The 17,363-nt window shown below is 45.3% G+C and overlaps 1 protein-coding gene across 1 annotated transcript in view; it reads left to right on the forward strand.

Moving 5' to 3' along the window:
• Window positions 1-17,363, forward strand: part of KIF22 (kinesin family member 22) — a 183,905-nt gene that overhangs the window by 118,565 nt on the left and 47,977 nt on the right. Inside the window, exons 11-12 of the mRNA XM_030210581.1 lie at window positions 13,491-13,659; window positions 13,803-13,983. Coding sequence (XP_030066441.1) covers window positions 13,491-13,659; window positions 13,803-13,983 — 350 coding nt within the window. The remainder of the gene's footprint in view (window positions 1-13,490; window positions 13,660-13,802; window positions 13,984-17,363) is intronic.

Raw genomic sequence — 17,363 nt, forward strand, 5'->3', positions numbered from 1 at the left:
TTTGTATCTCAGATTCCTGCAGCTAAGATAGTGGAGATTGAGATAGGTACAAGAAGGCTTTTTGAAATTCCTGGAAGGGAGGTCAATCAGGCTGAACATATAAGCTGGAGCTTCCCTGTAAACGATCTTGTGGGTTAGAGCACAGATTTTGAATTTGATACGCTCTTTTATCGGGAGCTAGCATGATATCTCATCTGCTATTTGGATGCCCAGTCTTCCAACTTCCAAAGGTCTTCTGCATTTTTACACAATCTGCATGCATTTTAACAACTTGTCTCATCTGCAAATTTTATCACCTCACTCATCATTCCAATTTCCAAATCATTAATGAATGTAGATCCCTGTGGCACTCCACTATTCACCCTCCTCCACTGAATTGGCCATTTAACTCTACTCTCTGTTTTCTATCCATCAACCTATTCCTAATCCAGAACAGAGCATTGCCTCCTGTCCCATGGATTTTTAATTTTTTTTGAGGTATCTCTCATGAGGGATTTTTTTCAAACGCTTTCTAAAAATCTAGATACACTACATCAACCGGCTCACCTTTATCCAGATGTTTATTCATGCATTCAAAGAAATGAAGCAAATTGGTGAGGCAAGACTTCCCTTGGCCGAATCCATGTGACTCTGTCCCATTAAACTATATTTGACTATTGGGGCTTATTTTTGAAAGAGAAGGACGCCCATCTTTCAACACAAATCGGAAGATGGAAATCCTTACAGGGTCGTCTAAATCGGTATAATCAAAAGCCGATTTTGGACGTCCCCAACTGCTTTCCGTCGCAGGGACGGCCAAAGTTCAAGGGGGAGTGTCTGAGGCGTAGCGAAGGCGGGACTTGGGCGTGCCTAACACTAGGACGTCCTCGACCTATAATCGAAAGAAACAAGGACATCCCTGATGAACACTTGGACGCCTTTACCTGGTCGTGTTTTTCTTACGACCAAGGCACAAAAAGGCGCCTGAACTGACCAGATGACCACCGGAGAGAATCGGGGTTGACCTCCCCTTACTCCCCCAGTGGTCACTAAACCCCTCCCACCCTCAAAAAAACATCTTTGAAAATATTGATTGCCAGCCTCTGATGTCATACTCAGGTCCATCACAGCAGTATGCAGGTCCCTGGAGCAGTTTTAGTGGGTGCAGTGCACTTCAGGCAGGCGAACCCAGCCCCATCCCCCCTCCTACCTGTTACGTTTGTGGAGGAAACAGCCCTTCAAAACCCACCACAAACGACCAAGTGTAGGGACGACCAAATTTCAGGATTTGGACGTCCCTGACCATATTATCGAAATGAAAGATGGACGTCCATCTTGTTTCGAAAATACGGGTTTCCCCGCCCCTGGATCAGGACGTTCTGCGAGGACGTCCAAATCGAAACGAGGAAGTCCCTTTCAATTATGCCCCTTCACGTGTTAATGATTTTATTCTTTATAATAGTTTCCACTATTTTGCCTGGCACTGACATCAGGCTTACCAGGCTGTAATTTCCCCGATCACCTCAGAACCCTTTTTAAAAATAGGTGTTATATTGGCCTCCCTCATTTTTGAGGTACTATGGACAATTTTAACAACAGGTTACAGATCACTAACGGCAGATCTGCAATTTCATATTTGAGTTCCTTCAGTACCCTGAGGTGTATACCATCCAGCACAAGTGATTTTCTACTCTTCAGTTTGTTGATATAGCTCAGTACATCTTCCAGGTTCACCAAGATTTCTTTCAGTTCTTTTGCATCGTCACCCTTGAAAACCATCTCTGGTACAGGTAGACCTCTTACATCTTCTTCAATAAAGACTGAGTCAAAGAATTCGTTCATCCTCTGTGCTGTGGCCCTGTCCTCCATGAGTGACCCTTTTATGTCTTGATGATCTAACGGTCCCACAGATTCCCTCGCTGGCTTTCTGCTTCTGATATACCTGAAAAAGTTATTTCTATGAGTTCTTGCTTTTGAGGCAAATTTCTCTATTGCTACCTGTCTCTTCTAATTGCTTTTGCTATTTTCTCTTTCTCTTTTTAAGTTGGCATTTAGTTTCTTTCTTATTTAGTTTTTATTGATGTTAATTGTTAACAGCTTTGATTTTAAAGATGGTATATCAAATGTGAATAAACTTAGCTAAACTCTTTGTATTCTCTTTTGGCCTTCTTTTATTAATGCTTTCAATGTAACTTGCTAGTGTTGCGTCTTGTTTTTTTCATTCAGATCTTTTTTTCCATATTCTGAAAGGTGTTCTTTTTGGCTCTAATAGCCTCTTTCACGTCTCCCTTTAATCATTTGGATGTGCAGGTGCTTATTCTCACAAGTAGGTAGATGCCGTCCCGCGTCACCCAGCCCGGCAAATTTGCCATAGGAAAAAATAGAGCTTTTAGGAGCATAAGCTGCATGTGCCTTCCCGCCTGCCACGCAAACACACCTGCCGTAGTTTCACTTTTTCTGCGTGAGGAGCAGCTGTTTTTTGTGGTGGCTCCTCACACACTTGGTTAGAGCGTTTCTTTGTGTTTTGAGTGCCTTTCAGCGGTTTTCTACCTGCTCCCTTTTGCCTTTTCAAAAAAAAAAAAAAAAAGTTCTGTATTTTTTTTGTTTTTGCCCCACATTTAAGTTTCCTTTATTTTTCAAAGCGGGCTGTTTTTAGGTCTGCCTGGTCGGGTTTCTGCTGCCCTCTACTTTCAATTGAAAGGAAGCTCTGAAATAGGAGGGCATAGGATGAAGGGTAAAGGGGATAGACTCGGGGGTAACATGAGGAAATACTAATTCATGGAAGGGGTATTGAATACGTGGACTCGCCTCCTTGTGGAAGTAGTGGAGACAGACTATATCTGAATTCAAGAAAGCTTGGGACAAGTACATAGGATCTCTAAAGGAGAGAAAGGTATAGTGGATGAGTATATAGTCTTTTTTTTTTAGTTTCAACGTTTTTTATTGATGACAGTTCAAATGGAAAATTTCCAATAATCTGAATATGCATATGTTCAGAAACAAACTTGAATGCCTTAGAACCATGTGAGTATATAGTCTTTATCTGCCTTCATTTTTCTCTGTTTCTCTGTTTACATTTATGTGTGGAGCTTTGATAGTTTAATGTATTTTAGTATTTTATGTTTTAATTTTTACGTTTATGACTAATTGTACATCATTTTGAATGGACTTGTTCAAGAACAGGGTATGCACATTTTTATAAATAATATACAGGCAAATTAACTGTGGGCCTGAAAACAGGCACCTAACTTAGGTCCCTAAATTGAAATGTTGTTGTTGTTTTTTGTTTTTTTAGAATATCAGCATCACAGGTTGCACCTGAAGTCTTAATCATATATATGCAGTCAAATCTGCCTAATATTACAATACTTAGTCACTCCTGCATAATGTCACAGAAATATTTTATCCCCAGTCAATGCCCATTATAACTAACAAGGACTTAAGCTGCCTATTGTCACTTTGTATAATGCCACAAATCGGTTAATGTCAACAATTTTAGCTACCTGGTGGTTTGAAATCTGCTGCTTAATATCAGTCACTATTTGTGCTGTTGAAACGGCCAATCATATTGCTCTTTTATCATGTGACATGCTAGCTCTGCAGTAACAGTTCATACTCTGATTAGCATGACATGTTGGTCTATGCATTTACGTTAATATGGCGACTAGGTGTTAACCTATCAATTTGGATTTGAACGCAAAAATAGAAGTTATAAAGATGCTAGATAATCAACATAAGTGCAAAGACATTGCAGAAAAGTTCAGTATCAACATTTCCACTGTGTTAAAACTAACAAGTGGAACAAAATAACCAGGATTTTAATTTGCCACTGTCAGTGGCATGCCCTAAGCGCATGCGACCAAGCCTGTACATGGATGTTGAAGAGGCATTGTTAAAGTGATTTAAACAGACCCACACTGTTCAGTTTCTGGTAGGTGAGCCAATGCTTACAGAGATTTCTGAACACCTAGCTAAAGAGTAGAAGTGTTCCAATGGAGTCCTTGAATACTACAAATATGCCATAACATCTTGTTCAGTGCTGCTGCTGGTGAGTCTGCCAAAGTACAATAGGAGATGGTTAATGATTGTTTTTTCTGTTTGCCAAAAGTTATGGATGGCTACATATCGGATTGTGTTCCACATGGATGAAACTGGCATCTTTTACAAGTTGTTGCCAGATTTAACGCTGTGCTTCAAAAGAGAAAAGTACCATGGTGGAAAAAGAGCAAAAGGCTTCCTGACATTTCAGTTTACTGCAATGTGTCAGGCACTGAGAGGTGGCCGCTGTTTGTAATCTGAAAATCACAAAATTCATGCTGTTTTAAAAATGTGTAAAGCCTTCCTGTGACCTACAAGGTGAACAAATGTGCATGGATGACCGATGAACTGTTTGAAGACTGGGTTATTGCATTTAACAACAAGGTGAAATAAAGGAAAAGGGAAGTCCTGTTGTTCGTGGACAGTTGCCCAGCGCACACTGACAAAAAATCCTGACTGTAACAAAGCTAGTCTTTGCCACTAAGTACGAGTGTGATTCAGCCTTGTAACCAGAGTATCATCTTTACCAGTGTTTCCCAAGTCCTGTCCCTTGCCAGTCAGGTTTTCAGGATGAATATGCATGAAAGAGAATTGTATATAGTGGAGGCAGTGTATGCGAATCAGGTTCATACATATTCATTGTGGATATCCTGAAAACCTGACTGGCAAGGGGTACTCCAGGACTGGACTTGGGAAACACTGATCTAAACAATCAAGCAGCAGTACAGAAAGTGAATTGTGCGGTACATTTTGCATATAGTCAGTGACGTAGCCAGGCCTGATATTTTGGGTGGACCCAGAGCTAATATGCGTGGGCACTATGTATACAGATGTGAGTAGTGTTTCATGGGATATTACAAAATAATGCCCTAGAGTGCACTTGATGAAGGATTTCTAAGTAAATAATCTGCCCAGCAGTTGTCCTGTGTCAACATAAACTGTATACATACTTACTTTATGGAACACCAACATTTTAAAATTTATTTAAAAAATTTCTATCCTGCACTATCCCACAATTCTAGGCAATTACTAGACAAACAGCACTTAACCCTGACAAGTCATAAGTCTACTGTAGTGGCAAACACATCACAGTATCCTGCAAAATAATTATATCAATGGCACATATCCTTCAAACTTTGCTTTATAACAAATGTAAATGCCCGATTAAGCTGTGTTAAAACCACTTTTTCTAAAACTTTAGATAAAATTTGCAAATTGGTCACCGGCCTAAAATTACTTGGCAGATCTGTCATAGTCCACAGCTAAGATGTTTCCTCTTACAGTTTACCATTGAAAAAAAAGTGTATTCACATTCTGGTAGGACCTCAGTAATAGCAACTTCCATATCATCAAGCTGATCAATCCATAGACTGGTGGGTTGTGTCCATCTACCAGCAGGTGGAGATAGAGAGCAAACTTTTGCCTCCCTATATGTGGTCATGTGCTGCCGGAAACTCCTCAGTATGTTCTCTATCTCAGCAGGTGGTGGTCACACACAGCAGCAGCTCTGGCTAGGCCTCCAAGCCTAATTTTTAGGTTTTGTTGAGTGCCTGGGGTTGAGGGCTCTTTTGAGCAAGTGCAAACCTGGTGGTGCCAGGTCCCTCCTTTTCTCCCCCCTCCCGCTGGCTCCGTTAAAAAAAAAAAAAAAAAAAATTTTTGAACGTCCTTAAAGGCGTTTATTTCGACGTTTATTTAAGCGTCTATTGCAGCTACTCACTGGGACACCAGGTCGTTACAGCTCGGAGCGGACAGCAGGTAATTTTTACCTTTTTATAGCGGGCAGGGGGTTCCCCAATTCTTCTCCTCGTGGCATATGGCGTCGGAGGGCGAGGGCGCAAAGGGTCGCTCCCCGGATTGCTGGAGCGCTTCTAGAGGGGATGCGGGGGTCTTCAAGCCTGATTCGCCCTTGTTGGGTGACAGTTTCGTGACCGATGTATGTCCCGGTCCTTCCTCCGGCGTGGCGGTTTTTCCCGCCATAAACGCCCATCCCCCGCTCCTCGCCTCCGCCATCTTGGCCGGCCACGCGGCTCGGACGGCTTCTTCTTGGGCCGCCCTTGAGGTTGGAGACATTAATGCCATGAACGCCCTTAATTTGGGCGACGGCGCAAAAGCGGCTAAAGTTAAGAGCCGTTCTTCCCGCGCGGCTCCTTCGCGGAGTGTCGCGCCGGACGCCATCTTGGATGCGCAGCATGTCTCTCCCCCGCTCTTGCGAGCGCCGGTTGAGGGTGCGTCTAGGGCTGTTGCCCAGGCTGCGGAAGTGCACAGTCTGGGGGGTTTCTCCCCCGAGTTTGTTTTGCTGCTGCATCAGGCCTTCCTCATGCACAACGCTGCCCCTGCTCCCTCGTCTGGTAAAGAGGTTGAGGTTCCCAGAGGCAAACGCCCTCGGGTTGATTCCCAGGCCTTGGAGGAATTTGTCTCCTCCGATGTAGATGAGGGCAGCGTGTCTGAGGTCTCCCAACGGTCCTTTGCGGATTCCTTGGAGGAGACGGATCCCCGCTCGGTTGGAGCGGATGACCCCTCTGCAGCGCGGCTTTTTAGCCCAGAGGATTTGCCCAACCTGTTGCTACAGGCCATGGACACTTTGAAGATTTCCTCTCCGGAGGACGTCTCTCCCTCAGCCCCTGTTGGCTCTGCCATTATGCTGGGGACGAAGCGCCCGCCTAGAACCTTCCACGTGCATGATGCTATGCACACCTTAATTTCGGCTCAATGGGATGTCCCAGAAGCGAGCCTTAAAGTGGCTAGGGCTATGTCCCGCCTCTATCCTTTGGCTGTGAGTGAACGTGAGGCCTATCTGTGGCCTACCGTGGATTCTTTAATCACTGCGGTGACTAAGAAAACGGCGTTGCCGGTGGAAGGTGGCACGGCCCTAAAGGACGCCCAAGACAGAAGATTGGAGGCGGCCTTAAGGTCGTCCTACGAGGCTACTGCTTTAAATTTGCAGGCCTCAGTTTGCGGTTCCTATGTGGCCAGGGCGTGCCTGACTATGGTGCGGCGGGCTTCCCCCTCGGATTCTTCCTTGAGGGATGATTGGCCGGCCCTGGATTCGGGCTTGGCCTATTTGGCAGACTTGCTGTATGATGTCTTGAGAGCCTCAGCTAAAGGCATGGCTCAGACAATCTCTGCGCGGCGGTGGCTTTGGCTGAAGCATTGGTCTGCTGACCACGCCTCTAAATCCCGCCTGGCTAGATTGCCTTTTAAAGGCAAGCTGCTCTTTGGGGTCGAGCTGGACAAAATCGTGACCGATCTCGGCACGTCTAAGGGCAAGAAGTTACCAGAGGTCAGGGCTCGAGCTAGTGCTCGCCCCGGTACCTCCAGAGGACGGTTTCAGGAAGCCCGTCGGTACCGCCCGGGCAGGTCGGGCTCTTCTACCTCCTCTTCCTTTAAGAGGACCTTCTCCCCCAAGCAGCGTTCCTTTCGCAGAGACCGCCGTCCCGGAGGTGCTCCCTCCGGTCCTCCCCCAGTATCTCGTACCCAATGACGGGGTCTTGGTCCACGCCCCAGTGCAGATTGGAGGACGGCTGTCCTCGTTTCTGGGCGAGTGGACCACAATAACTTCAGACGCTTGGGTGCTGGAAGTCATCAGAGACGGCTACAAGCTAGAGTTCTGCCGACCCTTAAGAGACGGGTTTGTACTCTCTCCCTGCAAGTCTCCGGTCAAAGCTGTGGCAGTGCATCAGACCTTGGACAATCTCATCCGCCTGGGGGCGGTCGTTCCGGTGCCAGAAAATCAGCTTGGCAAGGGACGTTACTCCATTTACTTTGTGGTACCAAAGAAAGGAGGTTCTGTCCGGCCTATCCTCGACCTCAAGGGGGTCAATCGGGCCTTGAAAGTTCGGCACTTTCGCATGGAGACTCTCCGCTCTGTTATAGCGGCAGTGAAGGCAGGGGAGTACCTGGCATCCTTGGACATCAAGGAAGCGTACTTGCATATTCCCATCTGGCCTCCTCATCAACGCTTCCTGCGTTTTGCAGTACTGGGCCGACACTTCCAGTTCAGAGCCCTCCCATTCGGGTTGGCTACTGCTCCGCGGACCTTCTCCAAAGTGATGGTGGTCATCGCGGCCTTCCTGAGGAAGGAAGGAGTACAAGTCCATCCTTATCTGGACGACTGGTTGATCCGAGCCCCCTCTTATGCAGAGTGCGGCAAAGCTGTGAACCGGGTGGTTGCTCTTTTGAGCTCCCTGGGATGGATCATCAACTGGGAGAAAAGCCAGCTGCGCCCCACTCAGTCCCTGGAGTATCTGGGGGTTCGATTCGACACCCAAGTGGGCAGAGTGTTCCTGCCAGACAATCGGATTGTCAAGCTTCAGGCTCAGGTGAACCAGTTCCTAGTAGCCTCTCCTCTTCGGGCTTGGGACTATGTGCAGCTGTTGGGCTCTATGACGGCCACGATGGAAGTAGTGCCCTGGGCCAGGGCTCATATGAGACCACTTCAACACTCTCTGCTGCAGCGCTGGACTCCGATGTCGGAGGATTATGCTGTGCGACTTCCCTTGGACCCAGCAGTGCGCAAGGCGCTGAGCTGGTGGATGCAGACAGACAAATTGTCTGCGGGAATGCCTCTGGTGACCCCAGAGTGGATTGTCGTCACGACGGACGCCTCTTTGTCGGGCTGGGGAGCCCACTGCTTGGGAAGGACAGCGCAGGGGCTCTGGTCTCCTGCAGAGGCAAAGTGGTCTATCAACCTCCTGGAACTCAGAGCCATTCGGTTGGCGCTTTTGGAGTTCATCCCGGTACTGGTGTGGAAGCCTGTACGGGTCCTGTCGGACAATGCCACGGCTGTGGCCTATGTCAACCGCCAGGGAGGTACCAAGAGCGCCCCTCTAGCCAAGGAGGCTATGAATCTATGCCAGTGGGCGGAAGCGAACCTGGAGCAGCTTTCAGCGGCCCACATTGCCGGAGTCATGAATGTCAAGGCGGACTTTCTCAGTCGCCATACCTTGGAGCCCGGAGAGTGGCAGCTATCTGCTCAGGCGTTCTTGGACATCACGAAGCGCTGGGGCCAGCCGAGCCTAGATCTGATGGCGTCATCGGCCAATTGCCAAGTGCCGCGCTTCTTCAGCAGAGGACGGGACCCTCGATCCCTGGGAGTAGATGCTCTTCTCCAACAGTGGCCGACACAAGAGCTTCTCTATGTGTTCCCGCCCTGGCCCATGTTGGGCAGGGTGCTAGACCGGGTGGCAAAGCATCCCGGCAGGGTAATCCTGGTGGGTCCGGATTGGCCCAGACGTCCCTGGTATGCGGACTTGATCAGGCTCTCAGTCGACAATCCTCTGCGACTGCCAGTGGAGCAGGGCCTGTTACATCAGGGTCCCGTGGTGATGGAGGATCCCTCCCCCTTTGGTCTTACGGCCTGGCTATTGAGCGGCAGCGTCTGAGGAAGAAGGGCTTCTCAGACAAGGTCATCGCCACTATGCTGAGAGCGAGGAAGCGCTCTACTTCTACTGCTTACGCCAGGGTTTGGCGTATCTTTGCAGCGTGGTGTGAAGCAGGCTCACTTTCTCCCTTCACTGCTCCAATTTCTTCAGTGTTGACGTTCCTGCAAGAAGGTCTAGAGAAAGGCCTGTCGCTCAGTTCCCTTAAAGTCCAGGTAGCGGCTCTGGCTTGCTTCAGGGGCCGCCTGAAGGGTGTTTCCCTGGCTTCGCAGCCAGATGTGGTGCGCTTTCTCAAGGGAGTTAATCACCTGCGCCCTCCTCTGCACTCAGTGGTGCCTGCGTGGAATCTCAACCTGGTGCTAAGAGCATTGCAGAAGCCGCCTTTTGAACCCTTGTCGAGGGCATCTCTGAAAGACCTGACGTTGAAAGCAGTCTTTTTGGTGGCTATCACTTCAGCCAGAAGAGTTTCCGAGCTCCAGGCGCTCTCTTGTCGAGAGCCTTTTCTGCAGTTCACTGAGGCAGGAGTGACTATTCGCACAGTGCCTTCCTTCCTGCCCAAGATTGTTTCTCGCTTCCATGTGAATCAGCAGCTCTGTCTCCCTTCCTTTCGTAGGGAGGACTACCCAGAGGAGTACTCTGCTCTTAAATATCTGGATGTGAGACGAGTCATCATCAAATACTTGGAAGTGACCAATGATTTCCGGAAGTCAGATCATCTGTTTGTCCTGTGTGCAGGTCCTCGTAAGGGTCTGCAGGCTGCTAAGCCTACAGTGGCAAGATGGGTCAAGGAAGCCATTGCAGCGGCTTATGTGGCCGCGGGGAAGGTGCCGCCTATCCAGCTGAAGGCTCACTCCACAAGAGCTCAGGCGGCCTCGATGGCAGAGGCCGGATCCGTCTCCTTGGAAGAGATATGCAAGGCGGCAACTTGGGCTTCGGCTCATACATTCTCCAAGCATTACCGTTTGACTGTGGCTGCACGGGCGGAGGCCCGGTTTGGAGCTTCAGTGTTGAGGTCAGGGATTTCAATGTCCCGCCCTGGGTGAGTACTGCTTCGGTACATCCCACCAGTCTATGGATTGATCAGCTTGATGATATGGAAGGTAAAATTATGTATAATCATACCTGATAATTTTCTTTCCATTAATCATAGCTGATCAATCCATAGCCCCTCCCAGATATCTGTACTGTTTTTATTCTGGTTGCATTTCAGGTTCAAGTTTAGTCTTCAGTTACTTCAGAAAGACTTCGTGTTCAAGTTTTTTCACTTGGATTCTTCAAGAGTTAAGACGAGTTTGTGTTACAGTGAGCTGCTGCATTCCTCTCCCCTCCGTTTTACGGGGCTGGATTGAGACTTAAAATTCTGCCGGCACTCCCTCCCGCTTCGTGCGGCTGTAGGGCAGCTTTGTACCCTTCCCGCTTCGGCGGTGTTAGGGTCAGTCAGCTCCTCCCGCGGTTGCGGTTGCAGGATAAGCCAGATCCCCCCGCATCGGCGGGTGTGGTGTCCCTCCCCCGCTCCGCGGGGATGAGCTGGACGGATTCCCCTCCCCCACTTGTGTGGGGATGAGCTGGGTTAATTCCCCTCCCCCGTTTCGGCGGTGGTGAGCTGGGCAGAGTGTCCCTTCGTGGGTGTAATTCTCTAAGTGCTGAGTCCTGCGGATGGAGCTTTGATATCGACATACTGAGGAGTTTCCGGCAGCACATGACCACATATAGGGAGGCAAAAGTTTGCTCTCTATCTCCACCTGCTGGTAGATGGACACAACCCACCAGTCTATGGATTGATCAGCTATGATTAATGGAAAGAAAATTATCAGGTATGATTATACATAATTTTACCATTGTCAAAATCCCTTCCCTGCCAGATTCTTTGTGAAGTAACACTAAATCTTATGAAGCTTCTTAGAGTCTGTGTAGCAAACCTAGCACCACCAATTCTGAACACACAAATATCAATAACAGTACCTTTAAAAAGGCAGCAGTGAGTATATACACAACAGCAATATATGTTCCATTGTAAAAGCCAGGCAAGTCAGACTGATATAGATCCCACAAAAGCACATACCAGAAGACAGAACAACTCTCACCAATTACAGAAATTGTCCTGTAGCCAAGCATCAGCCCCAGAGATGCCAAGTTACCCAGTTCCAGGCTGGAAAATTTGAGGCAGTCCTGGATTTCTGCCCACTCCATGTTGTTGCATTATGGGACTCGAAGCACTCAATGGGCACTACAAATCCCACACTGTTTTGGGATATAAATTCAAAACCAGGACTGCCTCAAAATCTCCAGCCTGGAACTGGATAACTTGTCATCTCTGCAGCCCTTTCCTTCCCTATCCCTTTCCCTATCCTCCTTGTAGCTGGACATCAGTCCTGGCCTTCCCCATCCCCATAGCTCACCATCAGCCCTCCCCTACCTACTCCTCACAGTCTGGGAACTCCCTCCCCCATAGTCTAACATCTCCTCTCCTCTTCCCTTCCCAAGCACAGGGCGGGAGTGAAACTCCCAATGCCTGACTCCAAAGCAGAAGCAAACAAGACAGTGCTACTTTGCTTACTGAAGGCCTGTTGTAGTGCTGATAAATTTAAAAGTAAAAAAAAATAACACCGGAGCTGTAGGGCTCAGCTCACTAGAGGTGTTTCACTGCTTTGTGTGGCTGACTCTGAGCTAACACAATTGGAGCAGCAGGGTCCGATGTACAGGATAGCTGGCACCTGATTGGTGATCACTGAGACTGGGTAGGTCTGAGCCAACACCCATTGCTACACCCCTGCATGCAATGGAACAGAAGTGATCACTGGACATCAGTGTGAAAACTGCAATTGACTTAATGTGTGCTATGTGAAATTCAATTAGCCAGGCCATGATCATCAGCTGTTTTCACAAGGTGCAGTTAAATTCATCATATGCGCCTCATGATGTTGGCGATACGTTGATAATCCTTTAGCAATGGTGAGCAATGAGGAATGGTCTGCAATTTTAAATGGTTTTGTGATCTTTGAAGAATTTGTAACAGATGATGATGAATTGATTACAACAGAAACAGTCCATCAAAGAAATTGCTGCAAGTTGCTGTAAAAACAATGCCAACTATACTGTGGAGGATGCAGAATGTTTTGATGATGAAATGGATGAAACAGCCTTTAAAGAAATTACCTCTGTTACACTTGTTAACCTGTGACTACTTTTGAAACAGTACATGCTTTTATTGACAGTTTGACAGATGTAGAGGAGGATGTTTTCAGGACTTTCTAATTATTTATTTGTGACATTTATATCCCACATTATCCCAAACAAGTTTGAGTTCAGTGTGGCTTACAATAAACACTATAGGATACATAACAAAGAATAATGCATAAGAATGTAATTTGTTGTAAGAATCCAATTTTACAATACAATATCATAAACATACTGGGATAGCTATGGATGTTTAACATCTAGAAAATCAATTATGAATGAGAAATTGTACAAGAAGCAAAGAGAAAGTTAATGGTAAATAGAGTAATAACCAATTCAGGTAATTAACAGACCAGTGAATTCCGCACAGTATAAAATCAGTCTATTTGATTTGAATGTTGTCTTTTACTGTATATGAGCATGTGAAACTATCTTCTGCTTTTTCCGCACCATAAATGTGTTTAAGGTTAAAATTCCTGTTAATTTTAACACCACTTAATAATAAAAAATATAAACTATCCAAGTGAATGTCAAATAATAGTTGTTTATTTTATCCACTAAAAATTCTTTATTAATACTTTTAATAATTATCATAAAAATGTCTTAATTATTACATTTTTAAATGTTTAAGTGCTCAAAAATCAAAGAATGTGCATATGTCAAAGACTAGTGCACCCTTTGTCTTTCACAGCACTTCTTTCATTCTCAGTTGGCCAATATCCATCTCCAATATAACAATGTCACTTCAAGCAAGAGAAAAATAGAAAGTTAAGATGTATTTTTGAATAATTTCTCCTGATAATTTAATATTTAGTGTAACCCAGTGTCACACGATTTAAATGATCCCTTATGACATTAAATGAGTGTGAGTGTATATGGGGAACAGCCTGACTGAAGTAATTTTTCTTCTGTATGCAGCAGCCTCCTGAACCAAGAATACAAGAACCCTGCTGTTGCTGAGAGGCTATTGAAACTGAACAAGATGTTCCTGAAAAAGAATGCAAAGGGAATCCCACTGCTAAGCACCCCCAAGCGGGAGAGGCAGGCTTTGCTGAAGGTGCTGGAAGAAAACCAACAAGAGATTCAGGTGGGTGTGAGGTATAGAGAAGACCTGTGGAAGGGGACAAACGTGCATCTCTTGGACCCATCCTTGCATCCCCTTAGAGTAGTGATGATTTGAATGAAGGTGAAAGGCTAGAGCCAGTGTTACTGTTTCCTCTTTCCCTTCAGGAACTGAAGAAGAGGCAGAAGGAACTGGAGGAGAAGACCCTTGCTGCTGAGGCCTTACTGCAGCAGTCCAGGAGTCAGTCAGATCTTAATGCCAGTGACTCAGAGAACACATTTAAGGATGGACTTCGAGTTGCCACTAGGTGTGGTCCTCGAAAACAGGCCATTGTCTTCCCCCTGCAGGGTGAGTTGAGAGATGAGTGAGCATTGAGAGACTGTAGCCTATCCAAGTTCATTTTCCTGTCAGTCTTCCAGTTGCTGTGCATCCAGGGGGTCTGTTTAAGCTCCATAGCAATGCTTCTTATCTCCTAACACTACCAAAAAAAATTAACTGAACAGGAAGGGACCCTTTTACTGCTGTACTTGTTCACTGTGCTCTGTGTCTGGAGGTTACAGATGAAAGCACTGAACCACTCAGTGGGTGATGACCCTTACCCCACACACTGAGCCTGACAATCCCACTGCTGTCATAAAAAAGGACAGGTCTGTCACTGAACACCTGGCACCCACCTGGGGCTAGCACTGCAGCCACCTAGAGGGTCTGTCTCAGCAGTGCTCAGGCTCACTACCACCTGTGCACGTGCTTTACTTTGACATTCCCTTCCTCCCACCTGCTGGGTTATGCTTGCCTCTGAGCGAGTCTCCCACACGCAACTTAATTCCCAAGTGGTTTCTAAGGACACTGAGGCCACACTTCCAGGGGTCCCACAGTTCCTAGAAAGCACCCACAGACCCAAAATACAAACCTCCAGTATTCTTAGTCAGTCTAGGACAAACAGAGATAATAAATTAATTAATGAATTTATTATCATAACAAGTTAGAACAGTGAACGGATGAACAAAAAAAGGTGTAACCAGCAACAATAACAGGTAAATTAAATAGGAATCAATATTAAAACACTTATTCACTACCCGAGTAGTACCTGGGGAGTTCAGGAAAATTAACTGCTCATTCTTTGAACAGGGTCTCAGTATAGAGGTCTGTACCTTCCACACTCCCATTCTCAGACTAAACATTTCCAGCAGATTCGATCAGAGCCCAGTGCATAAACCCTGAGGGGTTTCTGACTAACAGCAGTGCAGATTACTTGTCTTCATCTTATGTGGTAAGAAGAAACTATCACTTTTTTTTATTTTATTTTATTTTTTGTTTATAGTTTACAATAATATTTTCAAGCATTCACTCTTGAAAGAAAGTGATACATAGAAATTGTTTTCATCCTTAATTATCAGAAATCATAAATTATCACTCAAGTCCTTCATTTAAGGGGATTCCAAAATCAAAATGAGGAACTTTAAGAGGAAAAAAGAATAAGAAATAACATTCGTGAAGATGTTGGCATTTTTCTTTTTCATACCGCTCCAGACGTTGTCTTGGAAGCTAAGAGTGTTGAAAGCTGAGACAGGTCCATAAAAGTGTATTTAATAGTTCCAAACCTTACTAAACACTTGCAGGGGTACCTCAGAAAAAAGTTACCACCTGCTTGCAATACTGCTGGTTTCAAAATGAGAAATTGTTTCCTTCGTCTTTGTCTCTCTCTTGAGAAATAAGGAAATATGTAAGCCCAAAAATGTTTTTTCCTTATGTTTAAAAAACATCTGGAATATCCATTATTTATCTGGAGGTAAAGCCACAGTTGCCACCAATGTCACAGCCGTTGCTAATTCAGTTTCCGACGTTTCTAAGAAAGCAGAAATATCTAAACTTTCCCCCTTCTGTTGTTGTTGTAATTCCTTTGGTTTTTGAGTCAAATAAAACACTCTTGTGAAGGGCGGTAAATTTGACTCAGGTATACATAGATTTTCTATTAGATATCTTTTTAACATATCTCCAGACTTAACCATAGAGATATGAGGAAAATTAATAAAGCAAAGGTTTTGACTTCTAATATAATTCTCAAAATGTTCACTTTTAAGTCTTAGGTTAGAAACATCTTTCAGAATAGAAAATTGTACATTATCCACTTTTTTTGTTCCTTGTTCTATTTTATCAGCTTTAGAAGTCATGCTGTCAAAATCAATCCTTTGTTTCTCAGTCTTTTGTTCCAATTCAGTTATACGTTGAGTCAAATTAGTAGTTTGAGAGAGAAGCATTTGCCCCAACTGGGACATAAGATCCCATAATGAGTCTAATGTTACCTCCTTCGGTTTGGTAGTTAAGCCTGAAGGAAAAACAATCTTTCATTCAGCTTCCCTCTCTCGAGTCGCTTCCAGAACCTCCGCAACATTTAAAGTCGGACAGGCTTCTTCCGGAGGAATTAACCTCCTTTCTCCCGGTTCAGACCGTTGTTGTTGAGTCCCCAGCGTTATCGGCGTCAATTCTCCCTTTCGGGGTGACGCCGCCACTCCCTGAAGCGGTGAGCTTGTTACCGGTGGCTGCGGGGGTGGAGCTCTTCCATCGGGGCTTAGCGTGGTATCTGGCCCAAAGGATACCAAAAGTTCCTCTGAATCGCCAACGTCGCGTATTGAGCCGCTCCCGATCTCAGAACCAACTCTCTGCATCTGCACATAGCGATCCATCGGTCCAGGTATTGTGGGAGGGAGATGGGGGGCACGGGCAGCAGCCCTTCCACGTCTCTTAGGCATCAGACAGGAAAGCTAGTCGCGAATGGGTGCAGCCATCTTGGAATCCCAGTGTGACTCAAAACTATCACTTCTTTAACAACTTTACAAAGGACAGACACCATCTGCTGGCCAAACAAGGGAAATGCACATCATAAAAAATAGTTATACAATTTACAAACAGGAAAATTCCATTTCGCCACAATGCTATAAAAGCAAACAGGTATGGATATCTCTCAAAAGGTAAATAAAACATCTTTATAATGTTTTTACATCTAAATAAATACAACATTTTAGAATCCTAAAGTTTTAGGGAACGAGATTCATGGAGTTTGAAAAAAGTCAAAGGACTTTCCCAGGAATAACTCCTTGAGTGTGTCCAGACCTACAGAATTTTCTCTATGATCTACACATTAAAATTCTTTCTTTTTTTGACACAATGCTATTCAGTCTTTAAAAAAACAAATATACAAGTCAGTAATTAGAAAATGCAAATCAGAAACAAAATACCCCAAAACCCCTGTCATATCAAATAGTCCATTCCACATCTGCTCTAAGGATTCAGTAATGGTGAGTGTATATACAAAATAGAAGCCATATGTTTAAATCATCAGGAATGGCCCTCCTGTATTCATAATGTCTGTATTAGAAATGTTTGTCCATTAATTTTTTAACATAACTTGTGATTCAATCAAAACGTGCATGTGAAAACTTAGAAAAAATTGTTAAACAGCAGGTGAGTACTTATCGGAGCAATGCTGCATAAACAAGTCAAAATTCAGAGGTGTTCAATATTTCCAAAGCTTCAGTACAGGAAGTAGATTCCTAGAGGGGGGGGGGGTTCCATCCTGAAACGTATACATAAACCTGCCAAGACCTTTCTTGTCCATCTAGTGATCAGGCTATGATATTAGTGGAGTAGGAAGCACCAGAAACCAATCTTTGAGTTGGCAGGGCCACAGATAGGCTCTACCCTTTTGTTCCAAGGAAAAGGAGAAACTA

Source organism: Microcaecilia unicolor, chromosome 7 (genome assembly GCF_901765095.1).
Source record: "Microcaecilia unicolor chromosome 7, aMicUni1.1, whole genome shotgun sequence".
Classification (NCBI taxonomy): domain Eukaryota; kingdom Metazoa; phylum Chordata; class Amphibia; order Gymnophiona; family Siphonopidae; genus Microcaecilia; species Microcaecilia unicolor.